Source organism: Anoplophora glabripennis, unplaced genomic scaffold (genome assembly GCF_000390285.2).
Source record: "Anoplophora glabripennis isolate ALB-LARVAE unplaced genomic scaffold, Agla_2.0 scaffold1039, whole genome shotgun sequence".
In the NCBI taxonomy this organism is placed as follows: Eukaryota; Metazoa; Arthropoda; class Insecta; order Coleoptera; family Cerambycidae; genus Anoplophora; species Anoplophora glabripennis.
The window spans coordinates 1-18,770 of NW_019426057.1; the positions used below are offsets into that span (position 1 = coordinate 1).

General features: G+C 30.8%; 1 protein-coding gene across 1 annotated transcript in view; it reads left to right on the top strand.

Moving 5' to 3' along the window:
* Positions 1-3,809: 3,809 nt before the first annotated feature.
* LOC108915137 (neurogenic locus notch homolog protein 1-like) overlaps positions 3,810-18,770 on the top strand; it is a gene marked incomplete at its 5' end in the record, with an annotated part of 39,612 nt that continues 24,651 nt past the window's right edge. The window contains 2 exons of the mRNA XM_018721101.1: positions 3,810-3,961; positions 10,451-10,576. Coding sequence (XP_018576617.1) covers positions 3,810-3,961; positions 10,451-10,576 — 278 coding nt within the window. The remainder of the gene's footprint in view (positions 3,962-10,450; positions 10,577-18,770) is intronic.

The window sequence follows — 18,770 nt, forward strand, 5'->3', positions numbered from 1 at the left end:
ATCTAGACTTGGAACAGATAATTTTCACATTTCAATTCAATATTAATTTCTTTGTTGTTATTTGATTGTGTTACGTTATATGGTTATTAGGAAAGGATGTTAAATAATTGATGATAATTGTAAGTTTTAAAATGTTTTTAATGTGTATTGTCTTAAATAGAAATTTAAACAAATTTTAGATTTTAATTTTTACATAAGGAAAAATATTATAATCCATGGTTATTATTGTTTTATCTGAAGATGGGGATAATAATCCCGAAACGATCGCAATAAAAAAATTTTACAACAAATTATTTAATTGTGACCTGTTCTCCCAGTAAATTAATAAATTATTCTTGAAAACAAAGGAAATTTAGAAAATCGAAAATCTGCTACAAATTGTTTAAATCTGCGATCCCCCTTATGTGCATTATTTGGAATTGGAACTCTAGTAATTATTAGTAGCGTCGATATTCCTTATTGTCTAGACAGTTTAGACTATAGACGGTGGCGATGATGAAAGAATTACCAAACTTAGTTTTACTTAGATCGTTTTAAAATTTGCGGTGTTTTGTGATGATCATGATGATGAAATGGTAATTTTACCTAATGATTATCGAAGAAAATTAATAACGTAGTCATATTTTGGTTCATAATTTAAAAAAGATTTTTGTTATTATGTATTACATCTCAACTTTTACTTATTACGGCAACAAAATGGAAAAGCACAAAGTCTACATTTTCCGTATTGAAACATGTTTATCTAATTTCAATTCAATTAAAATTACACTTGCATAACATAAATGAAAATCTAGCACAACACTAGGAAGTTCTTTACTAACCGTATGACATTTTATCTTGTGGTCGTACGGTTCTGCATTAGTAATAAATAAAATAAACATCTCTATGTACTATACTGAAACTCTTCTTTTGTCTTGTCATGATCAGAAGATATATGCATGCAATGTCTTTATTGTATGCACCACGTAATATACAGGGTGTTTTCGGAAGTGGGATCTTAATTTTATGGGTCTTATCTGACGCCGAAATAATACGTTTTACGAAAAGAAATACTCTAATAAAAGTTTTGTAATAACACAGATATTTATATTAAGTTTAATTTAATAATTTACGCCTTTATTATATTAGATTAGTTAACTTCAGTTCTGTCACATATGCAGATGTGCTAATTGTCGTTGGCGTCGATGGTGGTTGAGAATAATTTGTACAAAACTTACAATAAATTTATTTTTCTCCAACCGTCACAAAACTATGACATTTTTTGACTGTCAAAAGTCTCTAAGGTTGACATTTTCCTTAGTGAGATAAAAAAATGGTATCTTAACAACAAAAGCATTCACTTTTAAGTGTTAATCAAGTTTTAATTTATAAAAGTTTATTCAACAATATGTATTTACAATAATTTTTATTTATCCATATTGATATTAAATGCACAGTTTGAACAAGTATTAAAATTAAATAAACCACTGAAACTGCCACTACCTTCATTCTTGGAGCAATTCTCAAAGCAGTCCAACATGTTTTCATTAATACTTATATAATTTTCAGATGTTGTGAAATCAGAAATTACAACGGTGCTTGGTTTATCATTGCCACTACCAACTTTCAGTATTTTTTTCACAATATTTTTTTTTATTCAAAAGTGAGTCTTCAATGTAGCCTTCCGCCGCAGTGCTCGATCTCCATCATCGGTGTCTTTTGAGTCAAGTGAGGTCACCACCGCCAACTAAAAGGGTAGCAGACATTCGTGGTAATGCTCTGCACTCTTTTCAGCTGTCCAGCTACAAAAATGTTGCCAGTTCTTGCGAGGCGACACTGATTTTATGAATACCAACCACCATTCGATGACACTTTCCACTAACATATCTGACAAATAATCGGCGTTCTACCAATCCGGGTGGACGTAAAGCAACATATTTTCGATAAAAACTTAAATAATTGTCTCCCAGCACAGTAAAATAATATGATCTCTTGATTTTGGTACTGGGAATTTTTATAATGACGGATGATTTCACATTTTCAACATTATCAATTGTTAAATTGACTAATTCATCAGAACGGCATGCGCCTGTAACCCCCAATATGAGGGCGACCTATAAAGAAGCTTTTTAAAAATTTTGTTCTCTTATTTTTAAAATGTTTACCTTCATCATCAAATATAAATTATCAGATGCACTATTCAAATACCAATCAACTTGCTCCGTTGTAAATACTCGCGATTTTTTCGGTACATATCCCTCATTTTGTCTCTTGAGAAAAGCACGTAACTTTGAATATTTGGTTACATCAATCCCCTTCTTTATATCAAACGTTGACCGCAACATTGAATATTGTGACCAAAGCGGTGACGGCTCCATTTTATTTGCTCAGTTTCAGAAATACACCATCAATACATCTTCTGAATACAATTTAATGTTTTTCTTTGCTCCATTCCATAAAACGTTGGTAGACACATTCATAAATTTCTCGAAATTTCTTTGGGAGAAGATTAAGAGAAACCTCTTTCGCACACTCCAGTATATCCTCAGGTACACCTAAATCTTCATTAGATTTCATTTTTACAGAATTTTCAGCAAATTGAACCACAAATAATCACAAATCAGCTCAATAGCAATATGGCGACTAATGTTTGATAAAGTATCCATGACTACAAACATCGATAAATTTGGTTTGAATAATTTCAACGCACAAATTAATAATTAAATGGGGGATTTTGGTTGGAGAAAAAATTGCATGTTTTATTCGGATTAAAAGTGTCTTTTTTGTCTCGCAATTTACAATACCATATACAAAAATATGCTCGCCACAAAAGTAACACTTTTAATCCTAATATAACAATATAGTACCTATTGTTTGAAATGTATTTAATTTAATTATCTACTAAATAACTGTATGTCTAACAATTTGTGGTATATATTTCTTTCAGTAGGGTACGAATTCCACAAGGTTGATACGATTATAATATTCACTATTCACAACAGAATTTGTTCCCAAAGATTTGCTACTAAATCCGCATATAGCGTAAATTTTGTGGTTCACACACCAACCAAACCTCTTGCCAAGAAAACGACAACTGTCGTCCTCAAAAAAAAGACAGGAAGGAGAATCTCCGCGCAAAAATTGGGCTGTCGGCGATGAAACACTAAGAAATACGTCCGTTTTGATGAATTAAAATGCAGAGCTATTTATTTAGCTTATACCCATAACAATTTTTTACACATTACAGTTTACAGATTAAGAACCATTTCTATTTCAAGGGACCCCTCTGATGATGATTTTTTCTAAATAACTCTGAAACCAGTTGACATAAATTTATAAAATTTGGTAACTAGCTTAACTCTTACGTGCTCAGTACGCTACTAAAACGAAATTTACAAATTTTCATCACATACGTTCCAACACTGAGGGGGAGGGGGTAAAATTTACTAAAACTTTTTTATGCGTTGACTTTTTTAACTTTTGATTGAAAAGTATGAAATTTCATAATTTTTTATTCAAAAAAGGTACTCTTGGTTCATATTGGTAGAATGTTCCATTTTTGTGTTAAATCCGTTTAAAAATAATGTTACATGTGTTAATCACTGGGAATCGAAATTGTCAATATTTTTTATCGTCGCAGGTTTTGAATAACAAACATGCGTTTGACGTTATTTGCATTGACAGTTCAGTTATTCACTTTTTGTGAATTGTTATCTTCATATAAATTTATTATCTTTAGTAAATTATTATTTGACAGAGTAAAAAAAAAAGTTTGCAGCCAAATAAATGAGTCCTCTGATGTAATTCTTCCAAATGATTTATTTCTGTAGCATAAACTACAGCCTTCATCCTACACCTCAGAAAGTAATCTAGAGGATTTAGGTCTAGAGACCGAGGTGGCCATGGAATGGGACCACCTCTACCTGTCCACCTGCCAGGAAAATGATCGTTTAACCATTTATGATATTATGGGTAAAGAGAGGTGATGCCCCATCTTGTTGATAGTGTAATGTTAAGCGTACGTTTAACGGTGTATCATCCAATAGTTCTCTTACATCATTTTGCAGAAAGTTTAAGTATCTTTCTACATTCAGACAAACGGGAAACTAAATTGGTCCAAGTAGCTGGTCCCCTAAAAGTCCTGTCCACACAGTTATTGCAAATCTATTTTGAAAATTTGTACGCTGTATTGCCCGTGGATTTTCGTCTGACCGGAAATGGGTATTATGAATATCTGCTAGCTCTACATTCGTAAACTATTGCATTTTCGACTGATAACAATTCGCAAAGAGTAAATAACTGAACTGTCAAGTCAATGCAAATGAGGCCAAACGCATGTTTGTTATTCAAAACCTGCGATGATAAAAAATATAGAAAATTTCGATTTCCGGTGATTAACACATGTAATATTATTTTTAAACGGATTTTACACAAAAATGGAACACTCTACCAATATGAACCAAGAGTACATTTTTTACTAAAAAACTCATACTTTTCAGTCAAAAGTCAAAAAAGTCAACGCATAAAAAGGTTATGGTAAATTTTACCCCCCTCCCCCCCAGTGTTGGAACGTATGTGATGAAAATTTGTAAATTCAGTGGCGGACTGAGCGCGTAAGAGTTAAGCTAGTTACCAAATTTTATAAATTTATCTCAACTGATTTCAATTATTTAGAAAAATCATCATCAGAGTGGTCCCTTGAAATAGAAATGGTTCTTAATCTGTAAACTTTAATGTGTAAAAAATTGTTATGAGTAAAAGCTAAATAAATAGCTCTAACTGGTTTCGGAGTTATTTAGAAAAAACCTTCATCTGATTGGCCCCTTTAAGTGGCTATAACTTCCTTAGGAAGAATTTTTGGACCCACGTTTATATAAAGAAAAAGTATTCTTTTTTTTGGACATAGAACACCCTGTAGAAATATCGTCCCCTAATTTCGGGACACCCTATATACCTATATTATACACTTACTCAATTTCCAAAATATTCAGTGACGTCGAAATTCTAGGGTCCTCGGTGACAATGTCTCTGTCACTAGTTGACAGATTTCTTTACTAATGTAGTAACTTTTCAGTTTGATATCTAAAATTATCCAATTCACAAATCATACTTTCAGAGAAAATTACGTAAATCAAAATAGTAAAAATTAAAATCTTCAAAATAATATGTTAGGTATATGATAATATTTTCAAAATCTGCTGACATTAAAATTACATGTTGCCATTGATTTCATTGTAACGTTTAAAAGTAATCAAAGATTAGGTATTTGTTAAAAAAAAATAATGCCGAAGTACTTTCCATATGGATTTTTATCTTCTGACTGCTCACATTTTCTCAATAATTTCGAAGATAATACCTACTCCAAAACAGAATTTTACTAATTGTATTTCAGTAAATTAAAATAACAATAATGTCTAATCTTATCGAAATATAAAAGAACGTTTTCAACAGTTGTACTACTTAGGAAGAGATAAATCCAACACACCTAATGCCACCCCAGTTTAAATTTAGTTCCAAGAATGTCCTGTTGCTATTTTAATTAGGTTGTTTTCTCGCCAAACCATGCATTAACTGTTTCAGATCTAAATGCTAGTTGAGCAGTTAAATGAATGACTTCTGAAAACTTTATTCCTCTTGCCTGAAAATATATTTAAAAAACTATGTCAGATACCATTATAAATTTAACAAAAATACGAAAGAAATTACAAAAAAAATACCTATATCGTCTAAAGAATAGACTAAAACTAACCTATTTACCAATTAAAGCTAACACTAAACGCAACTCACGGACCAAAGAGTGACCGCTAAGATCGTCCGTTTTTTCACAATTCGCAGAGAACTAAACAAAATAGATAAAAATATGTTTTTGGTCTCAAATTACTCGTCGTAAAAAATTAAGATGAGAATAGTTTTTAGTTTTTTGAAAATTTTCAAAAATCACCCCTAGTCAGGGGTTGAAAGGGCGCCCAAAATGAAGAACTGAATATTACCAATAAATATAAAAACTATTAGCATGTGAATTTTTCTATCGAATGATTCTTGATATTATTCTCATGACTGAAATAAGCATGTCGAATTAGAAAATCCACCCTTCAGCGCGCTCAGGGGGTGGAATCATCCCCAAAAATAGAGAATATCAGAAATAATTATTGTAAAAATATATTAAAAAAAATCAAAAAAAAATATATTAAAATAATTCAGGGCTAAACTTACTATGAATAGTTAATCTATATTTTGCTAGCCCTGAATTTTCTTAATATTTTTTTTTTGGAATTTTTACAATTATTATTTCTGATATTCTCTATTTTTGGGGACGATTTCACTCCCTAAGTGCGCTTAAGGGTGGATTTTCAAATTCAACATGCCTATTACTGTAATGAAAATAAATCTCTCTTTGTATCAATAATTATTCGATAGAATAATTGACATGCTAATAGTTTTTATATTAATTGGTAATATTCAAATTATTTTTCAAAATTTTCAAAATACTAAAAGCAATGCTCATGTCAGTTTTTTACGACAAACAATTTGCGACCAAAAACATATTTTTATGTATTTTTTTTAATTCTTTGCGAATTGTGAAAAAACGGGCCGGCGAAAATCACAGGTTTTTTGGGGTCATTCTTTGGTTGCTCAATGTTAAGACATTTCTGAAATATTATTTTTCAAAATTTAGCACTCATCTTCAGAGGCCAATATCTCTACAAGGGTACATACCAGAAAAAAATGTTACATATAACAAATCAGCATATCTCTGTATCAGTAGAGTTATGAAACACCCTGTATATGTAACAAAAGATTTAAGTTTCTAGAAAGTGAAAAATAAAGAAAGCAATTACAAATTTGATTAGATGTGTGGTTTTTAAATAAAATACAATATATAATATACAATATACAACATACAATATACAACATACAATATACAATATCCAGTATGCAATATACAATATACAATATTGTATGAAAAGGCCCCTAAAGAAACATTATTTATTATAACAAAACTTGTCGTAGCGAAATACTAGATATTGTATATATAGTATTTTGTAGTAGTGGGATTTTAGAGTACTTCGGAAACTTCTAAAGACAGAAAAGATTAGACGTTTTCGTGCTCAACTTTCATAAAAATACAACTATGAAATCGAATATTTGATATCTTCATTTGTTTTCGGGATACCGGACAGCATTAATTTTTTTTTGATAATTTGACCACCTCTATATCTGTGCCACGAAATAGATTAGAATTAAGATAAAATCTGCCGTATATAAACTTTTCAGCGTTGATTAATGCTTATTATTAATTTTTAAGTACACCTGATTACGGAATTGTAAAACAAACTTATATTTTTTAATAAGAATCGTAGTTGGCTATGGTCTAGACATAATTTCTTCTGCTTTACAACGACGTCATAATTATTTCTACAAATATGAGAATACAAGGTATTAGATATATTTTTAATTTTATGATTCCCCTAGTTGGCTGTGATAAATAATTTATTTTAGAACAGCTCCCAGAAATGTTTCTTAAAGTTAAAATAGTCAAAACAGAGTTAATTTCTCGGAGTGCGATGCTCGACTGTTTTTGATTTATAAAAATTAATGAATAAGGAATTTTTTCTTTTCAATATCTTCAAAGACGACAGAATTGTGACGAATCCAAAATTTTCACGTGATGATCTATAGTAAAAATATTTTATAACTATTTTCTCTATATATAAAGAAAAGTTAAACCTAAATCAATATGAAAACATTATAAATATAGTTCGTGTATAGTATACGTATATAAAGTATGAACTAAACAAATACTAAATGAATATTGGGAGAAATGGAATACGTGCGGCTTTTTATTTCATTTATGACAACATATTGAAACTAGAATCTGGATATCGCATTGGAGATTCGTCGATTTCTATCCATATTGCATGATGTTCTCTCGGATATGACTGTATCTAACCTAAATATGTCCTAAGATTAGTTTGTGACTTCTGAAATCTAAGAAATTTTCCAGTAATGTCCCACATTGGATGAAACATAAATATTTTTTTTAAAGGATATTAAGACACTAAATTTTTTTAGTAGTTGGTATTGTAGTAGGTACGTTAAAATAAAGAAAGAATATCATTAAAATATTATATTCTCAGTCATCATGCTATAGATAAGCATTATCTTAATTTTTAAAACAAGTTTCATGGAAGAGAATACAAATAAGTACCAACATTTTTTAAAACCTTCGTCACAACTAATTACTTAGTTAAGTTAATCAGTTGTGAGAAGCAATATAATGTTATTTAATTTTTCACAGTAGGTACTTAATTTATTGAAATTAAAGTTTGCAGGTGTTTGCTATTATTTATTTCTCTTCTTATCCTTGAAATACAATTATTAAGAAAAGAATACGTATCTAACCAAGCCGACAAAGTAAACATTGAACTCAATTATAATATAATGTACAGGGTGTTTTGCGTAACAACTGACTCAGAGCAGGGTCGTGTACAGGAACCCAAATTAATATGATGATTTAACGCAACTTACCTTTCTACTAAGCTGCTATACTTGTAGTTAGAAAAACCAAATTTGGTGTGAGTGTATCAAGTATCCATTAATCGAGTTTAACTGAAGCATTTCAATGCACCATTAAAATGTGACAGAATATTTTAACCCGTTGGCGGACTTAAACAATTATTACTTTATTTTAAGGGAAATTTAATTCTAAAATGAATGCATGTGCATTTATACGGATAAATGCACAATGCGATTCCACAGTTCTGCTCGAGACGCAACTGGCGAGAAATAAACAAATTCTTTTCACGTTCCCCAAGAAAGAAGTCACATTTGTTGAGGTCTGGTGATCGTAGAGGCCAAACTTTTGGGCAATCATTTCCTCTTCCAATACATTTATTTGGATACTATTGGTTTAAAAATTATCTAACATTATTACTAAAATGAGGGGGTGCTCCATAATGCATAAACCAATGTTCCAGTCTGAGTTGCAGTGGTATCTCGTCAAGCAGATCCGGGAGAGTGTTTTGGAGAAATTCTAAATAAGTTTCGCCATTTAGTCGATTCTGTGAAATAACTCGGACCAATTAATTTTTATTTTTCACAATATTTTCGCAATTTAAAGCAATGAATGTTAATTGCTGTTCTTCTATTTGATTCGCGGTTTCTGTATTTCTTCTGTCTCTTCCTATTCCTCTTCTGTATCCTCTTCCACGACTTCTATTCGAACCTTTCCTATCTGTCTTCTTATCACATTCTGATATTTTATTGTTCCTTGTTTCCTACACCTGCAGCATACAATGTAAGAAGCTTGAAATATAGATTATTCATTTAATATTCCCTTATTTACATTTTTACTGTCACTTTTTGTTTTCAATTTCAATTCTTCATCTAATAATCTTGATTTTACAAAATCGATAGTTATGTTTTGATTTACAGTTTCAATTGCTGTAATCACTGCATCACAATCTTCAGTTAAAGTTAGTACTAAGTGACACACTTTATACTCTTCTTCCATTTTCGAATCTGAATTCTCTAATTGTCTTATACTTAATTGTGTCAAAATTTAAAAAATTATCTTCTAACTTCATGTTTCTCTTCAGTTTTAATCTGAGTAACTTTTTCTTAAGAGTCAACTTAGTAAATATACGTTTTCTTTCAAAAACATCTTCTAAAGCTTGCATCATTTGCTTTGATGTCAGTGCATCTTTAACCAAATCTAAATGTCACTGAGACATTGTACGTACTATAATGGTTGATTTCGCATTTGCATCTTTTTCTTTGAATTCATTCTTCTCTTTTCTGTATTTAAATCTGTTTCTTCTTTCTCTAATGCACCTTTTACTTGCTTTTCTTGTAATAACGTCATTACTCTAAATTTCCGATTATTAAAATTGCCCGACGTTAACTGTGGAAGATTTATATTCGTTGAACTCATCTTTGCTTTGCTTTTTACGCTCCTGGGACCATAACCTTTTAGATTTTTATTAAAATTACACTCTCTCGTAATGTCTTTTAATTATTTTTTTTTACAACTTCTTTATTTATTTACTTAACAACCGCTATACATAGATACCATGATCCACACTTTTTAATATAGGTAGGTACACGGTTTGATTAATTAATGCACAGGGTGTTTTTATGATGAATTTTCAAAAATTGTAAAAATAAAAAAAATATATTTACTTAAGAAAGTTATTGAGAACTAAAAGTTATGACAGATTGTCAGTTTTCAATGTCAGTGTCGGTTATTATGCGAAACACCCTGTATTTGAATTACAAAATTTATTTCATTGACATCATACAGCAAAGACTATTACTTTTAAAGGAAAAACTATTTTGTTGTTATATTAACAAGCTAAATTGATATCTGTATAATAATATAATAATACATAATAGATTTTTATTTTATAAAATTACTCACGAAATATCTAACAATATGCAAACGCAATTTACAAAATAATACTTGTTTCAGGAGGCACATCTGCACAAATCAAAAAATTGTAGATCGGCCTGTGAAGACCAAACAAGCATATTGTAAACCAACTTATAGGAATTACGCTATCAGATGTGACGGCAATCAAATATGCAAAGGCGTAAGGTAAGAATTGATTTCCATAACGATATATTTTTATGTTTTCTGAAGTTGAATGTTCAATTATTATTGATATTTAGCAGGATTAGTGTTTTACAATATCTATAACTACTTACCTATCTTCTCCACCAGTNCAATTTCAATTCTTCATCTAATAATCTTGATTTTACAAAATCGATAGTTATGTTTTGATTTACAGTTTCAATTGCTGTAATCACTGCATCACAATCTTCAGTTAAAGTTAGTACTAAGTGACACACTTTATACTCTTCTTCCATTTTCGAATCTGAATTCTCTAATTGTCTTATACTTAATTGTGTCAAAATTTAAAAAATTATCTTCTAACTTCATGTTTCTCTTCAGTTTTAATCTGAGTAACTTTTTCTTAAGAGTCAACTTAGTAAATATACGTTTTCTTTCAAAAACATCTTCTAAAGCTTGCATCATTTGCTTTGATGTCAGTGCATCTTTAACCAAATCTAAATGTCACTGAGACATTGTACGTACTATAATGGTTGATTTCGCATTTGCATCTTTTTCTTTGAATTCATTCTTCTCTTTTCTGTATTTAAATCTGTTTCTTCTTTCTCTAATGCACCTTTTACTTGCTTTTCTTGTAATAACGTCATTACTCTAAATTTCCGATTATTAAAATTGCCCGACGTTAACTGTGGAAGATTTATATTCGTTGAACTCATCTTTGCTTTGCTTTTTACGCTCCTGGGACCATAACCTTTTAGATTTTTATTAAAATTACACTCTCTCGTAATGTCTTTTAATTATTTTTTTTTACAACTTCTTTATTTATTTACTTAACAACCGCTATACATAGATACCATGATCCACACTTTTTAATATAGGTAGGTACACGGTTTGATTAATTAATGCACAGGGTGTTTTTATGATGAATTTTCAAAAATTGTAAAAATAAAAAAAATATATTTACTTAAGAAAGTTATTGAGAACTAAAAGTTATGACAGATTGTCAGTTTTCAATGTCAGTGTCGGTTATTATGCGAAACACCCTGTATTTGAATTACAAAATTTATTTCATTGACATCATACAGCAAAGACTATTACTTTTAAAGGAAAAACTATTTTGTTGTTATATTAACAAGCTAAATTGATATCTGTATAATAATATAATAATACATAATAGATTTTTATTTTATAAAATTACTCACGAAATATCTAACAATATGCAAACGCAATTTACAAAATAATACTTGTTTCAGGAGGCACATCTGCACAAATCAAAAAATTGTAGATCGGCCTGTGAAGACCAAACAAGCATATTGTAAACCAACTTATAGGAATTACGCTATCAGATGTGATGGAAATCAAATATGCAAAGGCGTAAGGTAAGAATTGATTTCCATAACGATATATTTTTATGTTTTCTGAAGTTGAATGTTCAATTATTATTGATATTTAGCAGGATTAGTGTTTTACAATATCTATAACTACTTACCTATCTTCTCCACCAGTATGCGTAAGAGAAATCAGCATTATCTTATTGGTGACAGCTCGAACATGAGAATCTTTATATTTTCTGTGGTACCTGTGGTGGCTACAGTTGCATTTGTTTCTAAAATATTGAACTTATGACTCTTATGAGCCACACCTAAAACAGTTATTCGATAAATGAGTTAACACAATCTTAAAGTATTTTTGGATCCATTAATGATTATCGAGGTAGCCGTAAACCTAGTGTATGACAATAGTTGATATTTTTTATAAATAGGTATCCTATTCGATTTATAAATTTACTTATTTAACTCCCAACTCAACTGGACACTATTTTGCAAACTAATAAATTACAGCCAACCACTTGTTTCCATTTGCAGATATCAGCCGCAGGTAAATATGTAACAAGCGAATACATGTACACTTGTTCTCTCGTGAACTTGTGAAGGACAAAACTATTAGTCAGGTGCAATAAAGTCTACTTAGATGGAATTTAAATTCAAGATATGTAAGACATATTTTGCTAGATAATATATGAGTATTGTCCCGAGTACTTATACTTATTTTAAAATAAGTAGGATTGAATTTTATATCAACATAAAACATTTTTTTATATAAAATAAAGAATATACAAATGCTTTATACAGAAGTTATCTGAAAATATCAACCGAAATATCAAAAAATGTATACAAATAACTCCTAAATAATCATATATTTAGCAATTTATTTTATTTTCTTTTTGTTGATGTTAGGGAACTGCAAAAATATAATATTTCCTAGTACAAAATTTTCGTTCTTTACGTTTTCGTTCATACTTCTACAGGTTAAAATGAACAAATTTCATTAAAATATCTGAAATATCGGTACCAAATTTGGTAAACGTTTTTAGCTCTTGTTGATAGTTATACAGAATTATAAAAAATGTACGTGTAAAAATTTTTTTAAAATAAAATTGATTTCGTCTTCGGGAAAATGTAAATTTTGACCCTATCTAACATAAAAGAGTATATAATTTAAAAATTAGGGAGGCGGCTACAAGGAATATTTAATTCATTACACTTAAATATAGAGAATTTTGTTTTTTATTTTTTGTCTCTTTGCTATTAACTGTCTATATGTATTTAAGAACACAAAGGGATTTCTAACGGAGAGGGGCCTCCCCACATAACTTGATCTTTAAAAAGAGGGTGATCAAAACTCATTTTACGACTACAACGACAACACATAACAACAACAACACACAACAACAAACAACAACAAACAACAACAACAAACAACAACAAAAAACAACAACAACAAAAAACAACGATAAATGACGACAGCGGCGGCAGAAAAGGCGACAGAAAACTTGTAATAAAATATAATTGTACAAATTAAAAACAAAATTTTTTTCTTGTTTTAGAATGAAAATTTCCCTACTCCAATATAGTCTTCCGTATTCTGTCAATTAGTTCCTCCTTTTTTCCAGCTATTTTCTATAATTTTGTCCAATTGCCTATAATTTCTTACCTTCCTAATAATTATGCCACTCTGTCTTTAAGTACTTATCGTGATTATCATAGTTTCCGTTTTATCGAAATAAGCACCTATACTCATACATTTACGTTTTATTTAAATTTGTCCCCAATTCTACTACTGATGTCACGTTATGTACATGCTAACATTAATTTTATACGTTTCACTGCTTTTCTTTTCATTGTCTTATTTTTGTGTATGTTTCTGCTGTGTACTATTTTATTCCATTGCATTTAAGATTTCATATATTCATGTTTCATCATTATACAGGGTGTTTCGCATAAGAACTGACACAGAGCAGGGGCATGTAGGGGATCCCAAAATAAGGTGATTTATCGCAACTTACCTTTATACTAAGCAGCAACCCTGAGAAGCTATATGCCTTGAAAGTAGGGTTTCAAAGGACCCCGCCATAATCTTATGGAAAATGGCTTTCAGCGAAGTCACAATTTTTGATATGAGATAGATCTTGTCAACTTGACCATGGAGACTACACAAGGAGCCCGAACTTCATGTAAACAAATATTTTACCAAATTAAGAGGGCGCTAATATCCCATATGTACCGTTTAGAGAGTTATTTGCTTACTTCACTCGTATTTATTATGCTACATTCACTTAGGTATACATGGAACAGTAACGACACCACAACTTCTGCCATTTCCTGGACAAATTTTGTCAATTTTCCCGTATGAGTTTGTGCTCCTTGTCTAGTCTCCCTGAACTTGACCAAAATTCCCAATGGCCACAACCAACGAATTGTAACCACTAGGAGTTTTGGATGTATTTGTTTGCGAATGTACATAAATAAATCAGATCTTCAGGAGACACAAATTTCTATTGGTCGAATTAACATTCCCGCCTACGTCCGCATTTCGATGATTGACGATGACATCTGTCAAAGCAAAAGTGTGTAGCCGCTATTAACGTATTTGAGTTTATTTGTGTTTAGTGTGGCATTTTCCTCTTATTGTTGTGTAGTTTTTATGTATGGACATTTATTTAGTGCTAAGACATGGTTAGAAAGTGTGTTATTTGTAAAGTTTTATTTAAAAATGGGAGCAGCGGTCTCTTCACAGGTAAGTAAACAAGCAACATGGGCGGCGTTTGAGGAATTACATAAGGGTGTTTTACATTTAGTACTTAATTAGCAGTGATAAAATACTAACTAAATCATTATCTAAATTATTAAAAAGATATATTTTTTTAATTGTTGAACTTATTTTTTCCTGTTTCAGTAATATGATAAGTATATTATCAGTAAAAATACAGGTATTTTTTAGATTTCCTAATAATCTGGAACGGAGAAACTTGTGGAAGCTCTCCCTAGGTGAAGTCAATAGTACCGACAACATTTTTGTTTGTTCTGATCATTTTACGATTAATGATATTCTGGCAAAGCCATCAGGTATATAGTACTTGCGAGAGACAGCTATTCCAATCGTATTCTAATACATTTTAAAAAATACCAAGAAAATTCTACCTTGTTACCTATTTATATTTACCATTTTATTTTATATAAAGACTACTACCGTAAGTGTTTATATAAAATACATCTGGAATAGATAATTCATCATTTTTAGGAAAAGGCCTTATCCACGATATTTTGGAGAATGCCATACTTCTGACATGGACAGTCCAAAAAGAGCAAGAAAAAATTGGAGTATTTGTAAGAAAAAAATAAAAATGCAAACAAAAGATCCGAAGTCTGCAGCAGGCAAAGAGTCGTCTAAAAGCCAGAATTTGTAGCCTTAATTCTCTTTTGAAATTCTTGAAAAAGAAATATGACAACAGAAACTGATCAATGTATCATTCACGTAAGTTAAAAAATACTTATCCTTTCTGTGTATGTAAACAACATGTATTTTTAGGAATCAGCACCTGGAATGTTAGGTGAAATCTGTCAAAGATCAAGAAAATGACAATCTCGTAAAAAGTATTCACCTGAGCTTAGGTCGTTTGCCTTAACGTTAAGCTTTTATTCAACAGATGCTTATAATTATGCAAGAAGAAGTTTTAACATGGCTTTGTCACATACAAAAACAATTTCTAAGTGGTACAGATCAACGAATTCTTTTTTTTCTTTTCTTAGGCAACAAATATATGTTTTATTATTAATTAAGAATATATTGTTAGGTTAAGATAAAGATTTTAAATACTGCTTTGTAGTGGTTGACAATGTTATACAATACCACTTGTTTTCCTAGTGATAAATGTTTTTTAATACTGCTTTATCACAATGTGTTTGTAGCTCACTTTAGGTATTTAGGTGTGTGTAATGTACTTTTATTGTAACCTGTAATTGGGCCTTGTACATGTTAGTTGGGTGCNTTCCTTTAAAACCAAAGAAATTATAGTATCATTATATACAAGTGTTGGATAAAAGCATTTAATTAATCAGTACTGATGTCAAAACAATTTGAGTATAGTAAAAACAGTTTATTAATTTTACTTCAATTTTTACCGTCTCATTATATCACCAATATGTAAAAATTATTTATAAAATGAGTAATCCTTTCAAATGTGTATTGGTATTTTGTAAATTTTACTATTTTACCTTTTTTGACAGTACGCCACTGCCGTTATGTCTCATTGTTTACATTTGACACTATATATCTTCTATCTTCTTATAGTTGTCATTTTTGTTATTATTATTATCATAATACACTGAGTGAAGAGTATTCATTATAAATAATCAGTACATACAATGAAGACGCTCTCATATTAATAATAATTCAGACCGTTTCTCTATCTGGAATTCATTTCTCATATTATGGATCGATCTAGCAGGGTTAAGCGCCTTCTGGCGGTAAAAGAAGGCATTATCGAGAATCGTGGCGATTGGGAATTTTGGTCAGATTGATGAGACCTATCACATATCAAAAACCCAGACGATTTAACTGAAATCCATCTCTCATATAGTGTATCGTTCTGATAGGGTTAAGCGCCCTCTAGAGGTAAAAAGAGGCATTACGGGGGGGTTGTGACCATTGGGAATTTTGGTCAGATTCATAAGACCTATCTCATATCAAAAATAGAGACGATTTCGCTGAAAGTCATTTTCCATAAGATTATGGCGGGGTCCTTTCGAAAAAAATCAATATCTAATAATATGTATTGTAGCTGTATTATTTAAAATCATCGAAAATTCAAAAGTTGGCTATGAATTTAAATGTCAAACTTGACGATCAGGAAAAAAGTTGGAATAAGAATAATTTAATAGAGAAACAAAGAACATATATTATTATAGAAATTGTTCAAAATAATCACTGTTTTCTCTCAGGCATAAATGTATTCTTCGTCGAAAATTGAAATCTAATCTATATAATATATTCGTAATGTGATTCCACTATTCTGCTCGAGACGCAACTAGCGAGGAAAGCACAAATTCTTTTAACGTTCCCCAAAGAAAGAAGTCACACTTGTTGAGATCTGGTGATCGTAGAAGCTAAACTTGTGAGCAATTATTTCCTCTTCCAAACCATTTATTTGGATACTGGTGGTTTAAAAAGTCTCTAACAATATTACTAAAATGAGGGGTACTCCATCATGTAATAAATGTTCCAGTCTGAGTCGTAGTGGCACCTTGTCAAATAGACCCGGGAATGTTTTGGAGAAATTCTAAATAAGTTTGAGGGTTTACATCGGAATACTCATGATAGTTATGTAAATTTGTAATACCACTGCCGGGAAAACAAGCTTCATCAGTAAAACGAATTATCTTTTGAAAATTAATGTCTTGATGCAAAATAAACTAGCAGAAATTCACTCGTTTAACCAATTCTTGCACTTTTTGGATTTGGGTGTTGTATATTACGTCTGATTACTCGGTGCACAGAAGTTTGCAATATACCAGTCTGCCGAGATAGAATTCTAGTACTAATCTCGAGTGTTACTGAAAACCTTGCATATTTTTCGAGCCCGTCTTTCAACATTGGAAAATGTTTATGGGGGATTACAACATTTGGAAATCTTATTATTCAACACTTCTTCTGTAGTTTCCTTCACAGAAACCTAACACTAGGCATGTCAACTTGTTCGCTAAATGAAAACTTCCCTGCCATTTTCAAAACACTCAGCAAACAATTACTAAAATTAAATGACTTTTTTCCTGATCATCAAGTTTGACATTTAAATTCATAGTCAACTTTTAAATGTTGGTTGTTCAGTGGCGGTTTTACCATAAGAGCTGCGGAGCTGCAGAACACATAAAATTTTATGTATGTAATCATATTAAATATCAACAAAATATTTAAAGAATCCCAATGTACTCGCGCTAAAATAAATCTAGGAGCTTATATTATTATTTATTACGACGCTCCTTAATATATGCAACCTCATATACAAAATGTGTGCACAGCAAACGATTAGATGCGTCCTTTGTTTTTATTGGCTAATCAGGCATGCGACCCAGTACACGAATATATGGAGTTATGTTGCTGCAACAACGACAACCACTTCTGCTGCAGTAAATGCAGTAATATTTCGTACGTGGTATGTGGTGGTTTATTTCTGCGAGCGGCACGAATATTCTCATTTAGGCGTCTACGAATATTATAGTTATTAAAATGAATAGCGTTTCGTTTAAAAAAAATCTTTATTTGGTTCTCTGCGTTATGAGGATAAACTAAAAATAAAATAATTAGGTGGGCCAAAACCACAATTAAATATTGAAATTAGTGTAACAAGCCAGAGTAAAAATTATAAAAGACAATTTAACCATAATGTATACACAAAAGCAGAGTGGCTGTGCGGGTGTGATTTAAAAAATACACTGTTTTGTTTTTCGTGCTTACTTTTCGGTGGGGATAAAGCATGGATATACAGTGTGAATGATTTAAGTAATTTAAGTCATTAGGTAAAATAAACATAAGATGTCAGATTCTGCATATTGGGATAACATACGGAAACAATGAACAGGTAACGAAAAATCGTTATGTATTATCTAAAATCGTAGATTGCATAAAATTTTGCGCTTTCGAAATAGCACTTCGCGGACACGACGAGACAGAAAATTCGGACAACCCTGATGTGTTTCGTGGACTCATAAATTTTAGTGCAGATCTTGACGACATATTAAAAGAACATCTAGCCACATGGGTATGACCGGGATTTTCTGTGATTGTACCGGGAATTAGCTGTATGGTCCCGGATTTCGGATTTGCACGTATAACTCCCGGAATATAATATAATGTACATATATATAAAAAAAGATAAAGA